Below are 15,920 nucleotides of genomic sequence, written 5' to 3'. Positions count from 1 at the left end.
AAACTTTTTGTTTAGGAAGTGAAGCATGCCAATGGTAAAGGGGGCAAATAGCCTAGTTTGAGATTATTTAATGCAAATTTTATGTAAAGTAACAAATTTATGCTTTATCAGAAAAATCCCCCATCTTCTTCCCTTTGTGTCCCTGAGGAGAGGTGATAATTTCACAGAATTAAATGAAAAAAACCCAATGCACTATATTGAAAATTTGAGGAAGTAATTATAAATTAAACAAGTTATAAATTAAGGGACACTCCACCAGTTTTAAACATCAGCTTCAGTTTACCAGCCATTGTGAAAGAGTGGTCCTTGTATCTGCCAGGCACAGAGGATCAAATTAAAAACTCAAAGCTATAATTTTTTTTGGTCTTGTCTTCGCTCTTCGGGAGCAACTTATAAACTATGCAATAAGTTACACACTGTTGTTTTTCTTCTATGTCCTGCACTATGATGGAGTGTTAGGGCCAGCTTTAACTACTTACACTATCCATGTAGACTGAAATCATTACCCCAGTCGCCCAACTTTTTCGACATATTAGTGATACACATATCTATAACAGAACTAAAACAAAAGTCCCAAAAATATATGTTTGAAAACCTCCAGAGGTATCTCTTTCTGGTTATTTAATAAAAACTTTATGCAAGAAGTATTTTCTTTCTACGAACACCACCTAGCAAGCAAATGACGTCTTATCACGTGCTCGTGACATGGCACGCCTGCCTCAGATGAATCTGATGTTAGCTAACTGCATGACTTCTTTAACTGACTATTGTAATTTGGAAAAATAGTTCCTGCTCAAAAGAAGGTTTGTAAAGAATTTCTGCCAAGTTTTTTAAATGTATATTTTTGGTGCCTTTTGAGGATAACAAGGCTAACATAGTTTAGTTCCATTATATTCAAGAGAAATCTCTACAGTCTACCTCTAAGCCAGGACAACTCAAGTGGGGTGAACCAGTGAAACTACATTAAATGTGTAAAATTATTGAAAAAGTTTTTGTTAATTAATAGAAAATGTCTTTGTTTTTTCTTTTACTGTGGACTGGACAAAAAAGGACATTTTTAAAGTAGTTGGTGGAAAACAGGAACTTTTCTGTCATTTATATTTATTGTCTATGTTTGTATGTTATAGTGTGTGTTTGTGTGTGTGTGTGTGTGGTGGTGGTGGTGGTGGGGGGTCTTTATCAATAGAAAAAGCTGTAAAACTTATAAAAATACACTTAATCTATGCAAGCCTTTCCATTTTCCATTTAGTTTCCTTTGCCAGGGGCCAGAATGGGCCAAGGGCCCACCGCGGATCTAGATGTATATTTAGCATATTTAGCATTTGAGTTTAGGTTCAATTGTTCATTTAAGGGGAAAAAGTTGCAATACATATAATACATTATATGGGGAATAAAACAGTTACTTTCATACTAGTGAATTGTTACAATACATGACCCACTATGACTATTTTTAAATTTTAAATTTTGATCTTATGTTGTAATCTTAAGATTTCAACTAAGTGTGCACTCATATAGTTACTTGTAAAACGACCCTTGTTCTTAGAAAGTAGCTTACATACATCATACTGTTTCTCATAAAATGATTAAATTCTCTTTTATTTGCAACTTTGAACCTAAAAAATATGCAATGTAATTACTATCTTTTACTCTTTTCTTACCAAAACTTCAGTTTCTTTCCCTAACTTATTTTAACCCAAAGTGGCCCTAACACTCCCGTGCTTCCAACAAGCAGGCAGCACAGGTGTTGTTCTTTAGCAGTGACATTAGCAAGGCTATGTTATTTGGCGCTGAGTGAATGTGACGGTAGGATCTGTTTACCACATGTTCCTGTCGCATGAGGAGAAAATAGAAGAGCATTATTGATCTCAGCAGGGGCACTACAGTGCTTCACATCTCACCCTCTTCGTCTCTTTCCCCCCTTCTCTCAGGTCAGTTTCAGTTTGCCCCAAGAGAACAGGACACCGCCTCCTGTTTATAACGTCTCCCGTGGTGGTCGATTTTTTTCATTCCAGAAATACCTGGTACGAGGGTGCCCCCGGTGTATTTTCTGTACAGACGCCACTTTACACGACATCAAAGAGGGTAAATGAATCACAGTCCCGACCATCCTACGCACACTTCTTCCACCTGCTTTGTAACTCGCTCACCGTCTCACTGAAACTTTTTCGCCACATAAAATTTCTACTTTATTTTAGGGAAGAGAATTCTCCCTGATTTAGAAACAAAGAAAAAATGGACCTCATGTTAGGCATGAACACATCCCTGAACTTTGTAGGAACTTTGCCTTCTATTTACAATAGTTTGTGTTATGACAGTGATTCACAAAAACAATAGTGTAACAGTAAAACTACATTTGTGACATTCATTAATGACATTTCAAACACAAATATTCTACGATTTCTACACCCTGATAGCACATCAGACTTTTTTTTTTCCCTCTTCTTCCCGGACTTTGTTAAAAACAATTAAAAACCATCATCAGCGAGCAGTCCAAACAGATACGTAAAACTGTGTTGTTGTTTTTTTTTCTTTAATAGTATCAAATGAACTGTGGGTAATATAAACTAACTTAACGGGTACGGGTGTTTGTTTTTTATTGCCTTTCTACTGTACTTACAGACTGAACCAGAACAGAAAAAAGCACAAGGACTTCACAATAAATAGGAAAAATACATTTTGCCAGGCAAAAGACCGTATCGACGTCTACGCTCCGTTCAAATATTTTACTGTACACCTGTGTTGGCTGCTACAATTGAGTTATGTGAATTATTAAAAAATAAAACAAACACATACATTAATCAACCATTAAAATCGCCCCCTATCCAAACACTAAAAGATGAGTGCTTCTTTAACTTTTTCTTTTTTTTTTAAATCTCTCATAAAGGGTCCTCCACAGTCTGAGACAATGCATCCTTTTTAACCTGAGAGAGAGGTTAATCCATCAAAGGCCCGCCCGGTACATCCACGCCTGTACCAACAGTCTCCAACAAATAGCATCTTTGTTTTCCTTTTTGCCGATGTGCCGCTCCAGGATCTTCTTCCACTTTGAAGTGAGATTTAATCATGTTACATGTTGGAGGTTATGTAATGTAAAAAAAACAAAAACAAAAAACAGAGTTCATCTGTAAACTTCAGAGGGGTCCTGCTGTGCTTCTTTGCCATTCGCGTTAAAAAGTGTACTGATTGTGTAGACATTGTGTCCTGTGTGTTTATATGTTTAAAAGCATGTTTCTGTGCTTGTTTTAAATGCAAAAAAAGAAAAGAAAGAGAGTGTAATATCTGCATACTTTAAATGGTAGCGAGGCGAACAGGTAAAATACGTTTTCACCTTGGGGCGCCGCGACCATCGGCACTCGCCAGAAAGTCAAAAATCAAACTAGTTGGCATTTTACAAAGTCAAAAAACATCAAAGGCTTCAGCACCGAAGTCCCTTCCTCTCTCTTTGTAATGAGAGATTGTCAGTGATTTGTTTTAATTTTTTTTATTTATTTCATTTTTTCTTTTAAAAGTGCTCCTTGAGGGGAGAGGTTGCAGGGTAGAGCGGCCTGTGGTCCAGTTAGGACAGTCCATTCCTGACTTCTACATCTCGCCGCTATAAAGAGAGGATGACAGCCAGGAGTATGAGGGTGGAGCTGAGCAGGAGAACGGAAGTTTGGCAAAGACCAGCGGAGTTCACATCCCTTCTTGCTGGCTCTGGTGACTCGTGACTGACGCCATCTAAGAGCAAACAGATGAAAATGCACACTTAACAGGGAAAACTGCTAAAATTGTGTGATGATTTTGAGTAGAAGACTCACTCATGCAAAATTTTGATTGTGTATTTCAATACAGTTTTATTTATATATGGCCCAGCCACCTCAAAGCACTTTATATTGTAAAGCAGAGACCCTACAATAGCACATAAAACACCAACAATCAAACAAGCCCCTTTAAGCAAGTGCTTGGTGACAGTGTGAAGGAAAAACTCCCTTTTAACAGGAAGAGCCCTCCAGTAGAACCAGGCTCAGGGAGGGGGGCCTGCACCGACTGGTTGGAAGGTGTATTTGACCCACTAATGAATCGTTTGCAGACCAGCCTTGTGTGGTTAAATTGCTGTCCTGCAGAAGTTACCTTTCTATTTATGAAGAATTTTCTGAAGTTCTGTTTCATATCTATGAGGTTCTGGTTGGACTGAATATAGTTTTCTGGTTAATACAAATTTCTGTGTTTGCAGACAACAAATTGCGATTATTGCTAATTTTAATGTCTAACAGGTTGCCTGTAACTTGACCCAATTCAATCACAAATTGATAGCAGAGTGATTCTGTCTTTTAAAGTCAATGAGATTGCCAGTTCATTGCAAATGGTGGCAATAATTTTGGCCATGGTCTCCAACCACTGTTTTCCCTTTTGTGACAGAAATATCTTAAAAGGCAACAAATGATTCAGAAAGAGCTTTACAAATGTTTAATATAGAGATGGAGCCCAATAAAGTCCCACCAGCAACAAAGAAGGAAAAGTCATGGCTTTCGACTGCCTTTGTTTAATTTAGAGGCCTCCATGTCACGTCTAACTGCTATCAAAAATTAACTGATAAATGCCTAAAAGCTGCAGTTTGGTGGGATGCACTAGAAACACGTTAAAGAACAAAGAACTGAGCTCTCTAAACTGATGAACAAAAAACAACGAGCCTTGCATGTGACAAAAGTGGATCCCAGCCATAAGACAAGCGGCACTAAAAGATTAAATTAAGCTTAAAGCAAATTTTGACAATATTTAACCTGTATGCAGTGAGTAATGCTGTTATATTTACAAATGCCTTAACTAACTAGCCTGCTAACACACAGCTAACTACGCTTTTTAATGCCTTATTGGAAATGCTGGGTGCTAAAACAATGTCCTGTCATAGAAGATGGCTAAAAACATCAGATTTTGCTACTTCCTTGTTATGGGTGTATTTTTAGAGTTACGCCTTGCACCTAATACCTTATCTCTATTGAAAGCTCCATCTAAAAAATCTATCCATCTGCCCTATGTCCAAGTTTTTTTTCTTTCATATCTATGTCACCCGATACCAGCAGCCACCAAAGACTCCAGGAAGTCACGGCACCTAGCCAAGACACGACACCTACATTTAACTAAATTAAAAGGAGCCACCATTTTTTCTACTAATCACAGCTAACCTACTTCATCCTCCAGCTTGGCATTTAAATGACACACTGGGAAATAGTGATGCAAATCCAAATCTCGGTATATCACAATTACCTAAATGCCAGTCTATCAACTAAATTTTTATCGATCATTTTATTGACTAACGTCATCCAAACCTCTGACTCGATGGTTAATCTGTCCATCACCACGTGCTCAGAATAATCTTTATCTATCCCACATGATTCCGTCACCATCACACACTGACAAACATCATGGACTGTACAGTATATTCCCACCAACCTCCAGGTTCTAGGGAGTTGTGACTATTATCATCAAAATTGACTCCTTCTTCCACGGTCCCAGAGTTTTTCACACAATTGTCTAAGAGAAACAAAGAGGAGAGAGGAGATGTGAAGATTAGACGAGTTGAACGTCACACGCGCGCAGTCCGATCACACGCTGGCACACATAAAGAATGGAAAACCAGGCAGAGCAGACACAACAATCTGGGACTCACTCTGAGGCCTGACGAAGACTTTGAGTCGAAGGCAGCTCCTTCTTCCTCTGTCGTCAGAGATGGAGGCTGTGGACACATCACACGGAGTTAAGAAACAAAGGCACTTCAAACATGTCAGCTTCAGTTTCAGATATTGAAATACCTTCCTTGATCTAATCTACTGCTGCGTGATCATGGGAAATGTCATTCTGAATTAAAATGTCAGTTAAAATGTCACTATTATTACCACACTTGAACTTCTTAATTTGACAAAAGATACCTTTATAATAAAACGGCTTTGAGAGCACAAGTATCAGCGCTGCACCCTATCAGGCTTCATTCTAACATGCAACCCAAACACCAGCCACTCAGACGTGCGGTGCTAAAGAGAGCTTTGCAGTTTGCAGACATGTGTCTGGAAGTTGGGGGCAGAGTCAAAACTATTTGAAACAACTGGCAATGTGGGCTATACTTGTTCACGTTTGCGCTGTTGTTGAGTCTTTAACTCGCCACCTGCTGCATAGAAGATAAAAGTCAAAACACAAAGAGCTTTGTAGTGCTGTGAAACCAAGCATTAAAAATAAAAAATCTCCAGCCATTGTTTGTGCTTCTCATCCATGTCTTTGATGGTTTATCTTTGGTTGCTAAACAGAAAGGGGAATGCACAATCTGCATATGACCTATGAGCAGTTTCATCGCTGTCGTCTTCCTAGCCTCTATAATGGTTACAATCCCCATAATTATTGTTTCTGTATAACCAAAGTGCTACACAGACAGACACCTATATCAGGCCACACATCCAAAATAAGTAATTGCATTTAACAATAGACAATTTCAACTTGATTATAGCATGCTTTAAAAATGTTTTGGTGGTGTCTTTAGCTAAAGCCTTTGTGGAAACTGGCAAAGCATGACATGCATATTTTTAATAATTTTTTTTTTTTTTTTTTTTTTTTAATTTGTTCATTTCAGGCACAACAATAAAGTTGAACATAAAGTGCACAAAAACAAAAACAAACAACAAAATGTACCTGAAAAGGAGTGGGATGAAGAAAACTTATTAAATCCCACCCCTATATTCACTTATCAACAAAAACAATAAACTTCCCGCAGCTACACCCAAGCAAAACAAATAGAACCTTCATAACTGAATACAGAATATATTAATTATAAATTGCGTTACCACAGGTAACAGGCAATAATAATTACAAGTAACAAACACACATACATATACATACATATATATATATATCTACACACACATGTACATATATATACATACATACACACAAACTTTTTTTTTTTTTTTTTTTTTTTTCTAAAAGGGATCCAACGATGGTAAATGGGAGCTTTTAGAAGCAATCATACCTCTTGTATCCCTCTTCCACCACAGTATCATTGCCCAATTTAGAAATGGCTCAAAAAACTTCCACCATAAATAAAAGACTGTAGCACTTGCAAATCCAGCATCAGCATTGCAACGCAAAAACTGCTGGGCCCAAATTTAGCCGGAGAGGACTACCAGGATTGGCAGATGCAGCACACAAAGACATAGAACTTAAGCTTGTAATGCTGCACAATTAATGGGTTCTCAAAGCTAAAATGGTTCTGCACCAACAAAGCAACTGCACTGCAGGAAAAGAGTTCTTTGTTACCTGAATCTGAATCTAGCCATCCTATTACAAAATTATAGGGACTGGAGTTCTTTAAACTAATGAGATGGGTAACGATGGATGTGTGATGTGATGGAAACTGTTTACTTTGCTGTTAGTATCGAAATGTATTTGGCTGACATCGAATGTCTGGTCATAAATGTGATCACCCTTTTTAAAAACACTAGATACTTCTTGTATTGCTGTTTGTGTTTAATATTCAAGGAGTTTGGCTTCTTTCAAACTATTTAATTAAAAGAAGGAGGTTTTACCAGTTTTGAAGCTTTGATATTTTCAGCCTAGTCATATCAGCGAGATACTTTATTTGTAGTCGGACCTTCTGCGTTTGCATTCTTCAATAATTCCGAATCACTCAAGTCCCAGATGAAGTTGATCAGACTGCCTAATTATCTGATAATGAACCCTATTGTAGGGAAAATTATTAACAGGCTTAGTAATCGTGGTGTTTGCAGTATTCCTGATGTATTACTTAAAAAAGCCAGACCATTTCTATGACATGCTCCACAGCCGTGACCAGTGAAGGCACAGAGAGCTCTCTATGAGCACATCATCTACACAGCAGAAAGGTAAAAAAAATTGCATAGCTACATTACAGGATTGCTTTTCTGGTCCAAATCCACTTGACGTTATCTGTTCGCATTCACTATGCGGCCTCTTAGCTCTCTAAATCTACCTTCATTCATAAACATCAGCAGAGCAGTAGAAACGAACAATCTGACAAGGTCGATTGTTTCTCCATCAGAGGTATTCCACTCTTATCTCCCTTTAAATTTGGTCTGAAGAGCTTTATCTCGGTGTCTGAACTTCCCTCTCATCCCGATGCAAAAGCATTTCTGCTTTATATTTTATGTCAATGTCACCCTCGTATTTCCAAGTCTAATTTGGCCAGGGGCAGTCATTTCTGCAGATGTGTGGCACACTGTTATGCTCACCTTCGAAATCTCATTTCCTCTGGTTCCTGATTGTGAAAGGCAAAGATTAGAATTTGTGTGTGTCTGCGTGTGTCTCTGGGGTTGGGCATGTTTGCTGTGATTGTTTTCCCGAGCTAACAAAACTAATTAGTTTTCAAGTAGTGCCGGGGTCCGAGCAGCTAATAGAGCGCTGAGGGTGTCTCCAGCTGTGACGAATGGTTTGCACTTCTTGCCTTTTTATCTTAGTCCCACAATATTTTTTCCTCTCTTTCTCTAGCTTCGCCTCACGTGTCTTGATAAAGCGACCTCTGCCATTTCCTGCTGCCTGTCAAGTGTCTCAAACTGCTCTTGATCTGACCGTACAAACACACACACGCCCTAAATGTCTTGATAAGTATGTATGTGCGCATGTATGTATGTTGTGGTTTCTGTATGTACATCTGTGCAAAGACGTATCCACAATTTGTCTACAGACACTTGGCTACCCCGTCACCCAGACCCTCCATGTGATAGATTCTAGCCCAGCGGTAAATTCCTGATAAAAGTAAACCATGTCAGTATTTCCAGTTGCAGATGACTCGGGGCGTCATATTTCAAAAAGGCATTTTATCAGATGCTGCGCGGCTGTGAGAGGAGATAAAAATCATCTTTAAACTTTACCATGAGAGAAATATTAGAAGTGAAGCAGCAGAGGGAAAAAATAAATGACAGAAACGTTGTCAATCACGCTGCTTCTGTCTGTGTCAGCGGGTATCGAGTAACTTACCTCACAGCCCAACGGTGGCTGGAACAGAACTTGAGTGAACTGAACTCGACTGGCCAGACTGACTCTTTATGTTGCTCATGCTCCTTATGTCTAGTTTTCCTTGGCTTTTGTTATCTCGCTCTAACTTTGCTCAATGGCTATAAAAAGTTTTCTGCATACTTGCACGGAACGTCTGGAAGGACAGAGACAAAAACAATTGTCCCAACTTTCCATCCGAGACATTCTTTTAATCTTATCGGATTCGAGCTGCAACTAAGATAAGAATCATTTTAGCCTTTAAAATAACTTCTTCATTATTTTTCCATTAAATTATTAATTTTTTTTTTACAAAACATTTGAAAAAAGTTGGAATGAAAACCTAAAAGTAGACTGTACTGCAAATGACTTATTAAAGTACTGAAAAACAATTTAAACCCACTTCATCTGCAGACACTGCAGTCATCCTGTGACAAACAAGCAGTTTTTATAACTTTCATCAAAAACCTGTAAATTTCATCCTCCCACCCAGGCCCCTTTTTTCAAAGATGCTGTTATGTCAAAGGTAAGTATAAGGTGTTCTCTGGTGATTGTGATGCAACAGGTTGGACCTTAGGTTGGGCCTTAGTGACACAGACCTAGAGACTGCTCAGTGACCCACTCTCAACCTCCAGTCACTAGTGAAAAATGTTGGCAAGTGATTACTGGAAGCTCCCACCTGTCGCTATGTAATCAGTTGCAAACAGTGTGTGGCAAAGTAAAAACTGTGCCTTATAGCTGAAACACACACATTTTAAGAAGAGTGCCTTTTACTGTAAAGCCAAACAGTCTCCGTTTCTGGTTTGTATCAAATTTTTTACAGTTTGACTACCACTTACTGAATAGTTGGTTTGTTGGTTTGCGAGTTTTTGCAGACGAATTGGCGTCTTCTATGCAAACCACAGGCAACCGTTGCAATCTGCTATCAACCGGTACAGCACCTCTTTGAGACCAATTTGAGCAAGCAGCAGGAAGCAATCTACAACAATATCTAACCAACCAAGTGTGGAATACACAATGTTCATGAAACTCAAGCTAAACAACAGAACTGGTCTGTTAGTAAAGCCTTAGCCCAGATTATACTTCATGGACATGGACAGCTGAAGACCCGAGTAATCATTCCTGTTATACCTCCTTGACCTCTGATTGTGTGGTTGATGCACTGTAATGTAAATTTTCCACGGATGAAAAAACAGGCAGGCATGGGTACTGTCAGATGACAAAATTTACATCACTGGAACCCGAGCAGAACCTAACAGATTCGCAGACGTGGAAAGTATAATTCCTGCTTCAGACAAGCCTACACAGACACTTACTGAACCTACAAAATGGGGTTTAGTACCTAAACCTACCCATGAACAAAAGCAAAAAAGGTGAAAAATGAAAAACACAAAGTTTACAAGTGGTTTTCTTACTGACACACTTGTGATTTACTCCACTGTCATCCTTCAACCTTGTGGACTTTGTAGCTTTTAGAGGAGGACTGTTATCTCTCAGCATCCAGTATTGCTGCAGGCTGTGCCTTAATGCACAGCCAAAGAAAACCCTCTGTGACAGCAGAGGTATGTGATAGAACTACAGTAACTGACACCCTGGGTTGAGACAGGCTTGGAAATAATTTCTCATCAATTTAAAATTTGTAAACCTCACTGCTACTCTTTGCTATTAAAACTATTCAGTTGAAAGTGAAAGTTTCCTACTTTCCATGTGAGCACCAGGCAGATCAGTCAGACAATCAGCAGTGGGCATACACAAAAAGGAAGTGGAAGGAAAAAGAAAAAAAAAAGAATAGCCTCCGGAGGGATAAAACAAAGCTGCTCTTATTTACCTTTGGCAGGTGACCATGGTGTACGCCTCAAAATGCACTCTGTGGTGTCATATATCACTAGATCCTGTTATGCATTGTTTTTTGTGTCCTTTAGATCATTTTTTATTTCTTTGATTTGGTTTTTTCTAATGTACAGTTGCAAAGCTGTTGAAGAATCTTTTCTTTTCTTGTATTTCGTACTCCCTGGCATTAGGTCACAATGTTTTTCTCTCATCACATTCTCTCACCCTCCTTCTCTCCTGCCACCATCGCTTCACAGATTCCACCACACACATGCAATTACCCGACTGTCTCTGCTCCTTTCTCTTGTGTCTACCACTGAGGTCACAGTCTGGGTTTTCTTTCCTCAAGCAACACAGCCGTGCTTCCCCGTGACTGTAACTCCAGCTCTGCCTGCAACTCTAGACCCCAGCTACAGTCAGGTCATCTGTCGACGAGACAACGGTAAACCTCCCGGTCACACGCTTAGACACGCTTTGCGCATTCAGTCATGTACTGTGGGGACTGAATCAATGCAATCGCATAGTCCAGACCTGCAGCACATATTCCATATCTCTAAACAGACTGGGATGGCGTGTAAGACTGGGCTTCAGTGTGACTCTGAGGCGAATTAGACAAATCCTGATATAAATACTCTGTGAAGAGATGTTTTTCTTGTGGTGATTGGTTTATCTTGGGGAACAAAGCCTTTTGTTTTTGCGTTAGCAGCGAGGAGCTAAAGGAGAACTGTCGGGGTCCTGTGCTGCCAAGGTTCACGTCATTATCAATGTAGATCTGCGCTGGCTGTACGGAGCGGGACTCGGGCGTTTGAAGCAGGAGGGCTTTACAGGGAGACAGTCATCTCTCTCACGCGGGGAAAGCCAGACTCTCAACTGTCTCCTCTGAAAATTGGATTTCTATCCCCTGAGATTAGGATCAGGCTACCCTTGCTCCACTGTGGCTCTATTAGAAAAACATGCCGCCCTCTGAGGCCAGGAGAAGCTTGCAGCACAAACCTCGTCATCATAGTGGTGACCTTTGACCTTCTACGACTAGCCGTAGTACTGATCTCACACCAGGTTGGCTTTCCCCTAAGAGTCTGTCTGTCTGCCTGAAGGGTTGGTCCACATGCAGCTGCAGGTGTCATCCATTTGACATGCACCCACACCCCCCTTTGCCAAGCCTAAGGCGAGTGACAATCACTGCAGAGGAGGACAAAGGAGTATCTGTCTTCACTGAGACGAGCAGGCATGAACACTCCTCTCAATATGTCATTTACATGCCCACACAACAGCTTCTCAAACCACATGTATAACAATCGTATTAACTATCAACTATTGTTAGGCTTTGCCGGTGCAGGATAATGTCAACATGCAATATGACACTGATATCAGCAGCTGATAAAACAGCGTTTAATGTAACACAGCCAGGATTTCGGAATCTGGAGAAGAAAACCCGGATCCGTCTGGAAAAATATGGGTTTCTTGTATAAACAGAAATATTTTTTTTTGTCATCGGTATAAATTACAGGATTTCACGGCTCATTTGAAACACAGACGATCGCTTATTCTAACATTTAAAAAAACGTCAAATGTACATGTCTGTAGACATACTAAAAAAAAGATATTTGTTTACTGCGCTTAAAGTTTTGTTGGTGTGCTGGTTAAAGTCAAGCTAACGTTAACCATTACACTGTATAGAAACTTAAAAAAATCATAGTAATCTACACTTCTATAAATTGAGTTAGATAACTGTGCTATGTGAATTATGTGGATACAAAAACCCAACAAGGATTACATTATCAGTAGCATTTTATCCCCTTTCCGCTAATATTTTCTTTTTTTTCTGGTAAATACAAACACAAAAATACTTCTGTCCATCAATAGTTGTGCAAACATTTAGTTCCAGAGAAAAGCACTTTATTAAACAGACTGCACCCTACTTCCCCAGCACTACAGAAAATATTCCTGGCCTCTAAGCATTTAGATGCTAAAGGGAGAGGTAAGTAACCATGCTTGGTGGAGACCAAAATAAGAGCAACAATTCACATTTACCCACTTGCACACATTCATCCAGTGCTTCCTTTATGCTAAAGTGCCCTGTCTAACATTCACACGCACACTCTGGTTGATGCACTCAAGGTTCAGTATCTCGTCCAAGGATCCTGCAAAACATAGACTGGAAGTGTCAAGGATTAATCCACCGACCTTTCGGCCTGTAGATGACCCGCTCTACCACCTGAGCCACGACTGCTCCAAAAAAAGAGAATGATTATTAGAATAACATATTCTAGGTGGTTAAAAAATGCTCTACATAAATGGTGGATGTTTACAGCAGGTAGAAACAGGTTGGTGTTTATCTGGCACTTCAAAGCAGAGTCTAACAAATACAGAATTCTTACAACCGATACTGATATTTGCAGATTTAAATAACTACACAGTGTTATTAATGTTAATGTTAGGGAAGTCTGTTTATGTTTTGTGTATCTGTGATAAAAAATATATATTTAAAAAATTGTGTAATGTATTGGAATATCGTATTTTTATTTGGTCGTTTGCGCTCTGCCCAATTCTGTAACATGTTCCACATCACAAACGAAACAACCGATTGTGCAAATTCGAGCAAACAGGGACGTTGCAAGGTGCCCTCTGGTGGACAAACTATGTGATGTCAACATTTATAACATGGCTGGAGGGTGTTTCTCCTGCCTCTGTTTTACTTTTTACATTTTCATGTAATAGCACTTATCAATATGCTGATATTGATAGTATCAACCAATATTAGCTATTTACGGATCTATCGGCCTGCCGATAACTCTGTCTGGTTTTACTTGAACTTTGACACCCTTCAAAACCTACTAGGAGTAACCTTTCAGTTCCGAAAAGAGCTTCAGTGGTTTCTGTCATATTTCGGGCCTGATTATAGAAGAAAATGACTGGGCTTACATCGGGTGTTAGTGAAGGTGAGCTCTTCCTATGCAGCTACCCTTGGAAAACCTGTAACCTATTCTAATGGCCATCAAACCAAGCTTTTATTGATATATACTGAGGTGTCAAAACTCATCATTAAGGGTACAGAGGACGTTGTTAAATTTTGTCTTTATGCAGGAAAGAGTTAAAATCTCACTTTGGAGGCAATGGTATTTTGAAGCTTCCAGCATAGCCAAGGGACTTCCAGGCCAAGGCTTCCTGTTCAGTCTCACTGGTTAATATTTATGAATACATATAAATTAAAATGATGAAAAGCTAAATCATTGTCAAGTGATGGCTTGTATTTTTTCCTTAGCTCTATGCATCGCCAAGCCAAAGCCTGCTCAAATGTGATGGGCATAAAGGTGGACTATTAAACATAACCAGAGAACTTCCAGTACCAAAAATCTTGTCGCTTGCCTAATGCTTCTGTGTATTCGCATGCAAATATCTCCTGACAGTGATTCTTTCCACATCATCTGAGACTTGCCATTCATCATCACCAAACTTGACAGTCCATCCATCCACCCACCAGACTTCAAATAATGAAATATTTAAAGAGATGGACACAAAATAAACATACAGCTGCAATTCATTATACACGATCTGAGATTTACATGTTTCCATGTCGCGGAAGTACCTCTGCAACCACCATTTTCCCTGACAATGGTGATACAGACACATGAGATGTTCTGCCTGTAGGGCATTGGTATTCTCCTGGAGGTGTCTGTCATTTGTCATTTAATCCTGTGGTCAGACCCTGTGTTCTCAGAGGAAAAAGAAAAGAAACAAGTATCTGATTGATGAGTCATGAATCTGAGTCAGCAAGATAAAGTCCATATGGCTTTGTGCAGTTTTGGGCCATATGGACTGTCTCTCTGCCTTTCTTCTCTCTCTTTCGATGATCAATCATCATCAATCTGCAGAAAACCTTGGCTTCTGTCAGTTCAGTGCCAACTCAACAAATGAAGCAGAATTAAGCAATCTATAACTTTTCTTATCCACATCTGAGGAACTGCAACAACATCAACAATTCTTTGGCAGAAGTATCAATACAACGCAATCTCCCTAAACAATAAAGAGAATGGAGTCAAACAGACTAGCCAATTGACACAGAGATCCAACAGAAACATCCAGTGACGGGTAATATATCACAACACAAAATACTGCAATGAAAATACAGAATGAGATCCGGTGGAACTCGCAGGACGGCAGTCTTGATGATGTTAAGATCCCAGATGCTAGTGTAGGGAAACATCCATGGAAGGAAAGGAAGAAAATGTTCAAAGTAAGTACCTTTGAAAATCTCTGGTGTCACCTTTAATCTGGCTGTGCCATTAAAGTTTCCGAGATATTTTCTTACAATAAAAGTACTTTAAAGTGGAAATTATTGTTTGACGGGTTAAATCAGTGACCTCAGTCTGGAGGCAAGGCTGCCAAGCTACACTAGCACTGTGGGGGAAGTATGGGAAATAAGCTTTCTACATATTCTCTATTATCTTATTATCTTTGTTGTGATGCCAAAGCAGTCTTTCCACTGACTCTTCCACTCTTTATTAATGTCAGTACCAGTGAGGGTCTTTCCCGACCACAAGTGTCAGCTAAATACCTCAAATCTACCATCGAGCGCTCTGTGTCTCATTTAGTCCATGTCTTCTGGCCCTGCAGGGCACTGACTTCACTTATGAAAACATGACTTCCCAGCTGCTTGTTTTCCCCGAGTCTTCTCACGAGGAGGAGAAAGCTGAGCTCAGCCAGTCAGCAACAAACGGCACCTCGAGCAAGACCTCAACAGTAGAGATATTTTGTTCCCTCTGGCTTGTGTTTTGGTTTGGCCCTGGTTCCAAGGACTTGCAAAACAATATTTGAACACTGTTGATGTCTTTTTTGCGAAATTCCAAGATGACTTTCACACTGGTCTACAGATGTGTTTCATACTTGAAGCTTCTTATTGTGGTGACGTGTGCACATAGTATACCTGTAGCACTGAGTTACCAGCAATACCAAAATAATAACTTCTTGGTTTGTAGAAAATTACTAAAATAAAGGGGTTTGAATTTCTATAATGTGGACTAATTTGATTAACAAAAAAATGAAAAAAAAAAAAATAGAAATCGGATCAAACATTTAATTCCAACTGCAATGCTAGCAAT

General features: G+C 39.4%; 1 protein-coding gene across 2 annotated transcripts in view; it reads right to left on the bottom strand.

Moving 5' to 3' along the window:
- Positions 1-2,244: 2,244 nt before the first annotated feature.
- The window catches only part of LOC100706624 (ephrin-A5b), an 82,565-nt gene continuing 68,889 nt past the window's right edge, over positions 2,245-15,920 (bottom strand). Inside the window, exons 3-5 of one of the 2 annotated variants that reach the window (XM_003440076.5) lie at positions 5,648-5,713; positions 5,431-5,511; positions 2,245-3,717 (exon numbers count right to left, since the gene is read on the bottom strand). In XM_003440076.5, the coding sequence (XP_003440124.1) occupies positions 3,593-3,717; positions 5,431-5,511; positions 5,648-5,713 (272 nt within the window). In that variant the 3' untranslated portion in view covers positions 2,245-3,592. The remainder of the gene's footprint in view (positions 3,718-5,430; positions 5,512-5,647; positions 5,714-15,920) is intronic. The other variant, XM_005470451.4, reaches the window with a different exon arrangement.

This window comes from Oreochromis niloticus, linkage group LG7 (genome assembly GCF_001858045.2).
Source record: "Oreochromis niloticus isolate F11D_XX linkage group LG7, O_niloticus_UMD_NMBU, whole genome shotgun sequence".
Lineage (NCBI taxonomy): Eukaryota > Metazoa > Chordata > Actinopteri > Cichliformes > Cichlidae > Oreochromis > Oreochromis niloticus.
Note: the sequence above shows the minus strand (reverse complement) of the source record. Positions and strands in the feature narration are given on the sequence as shown.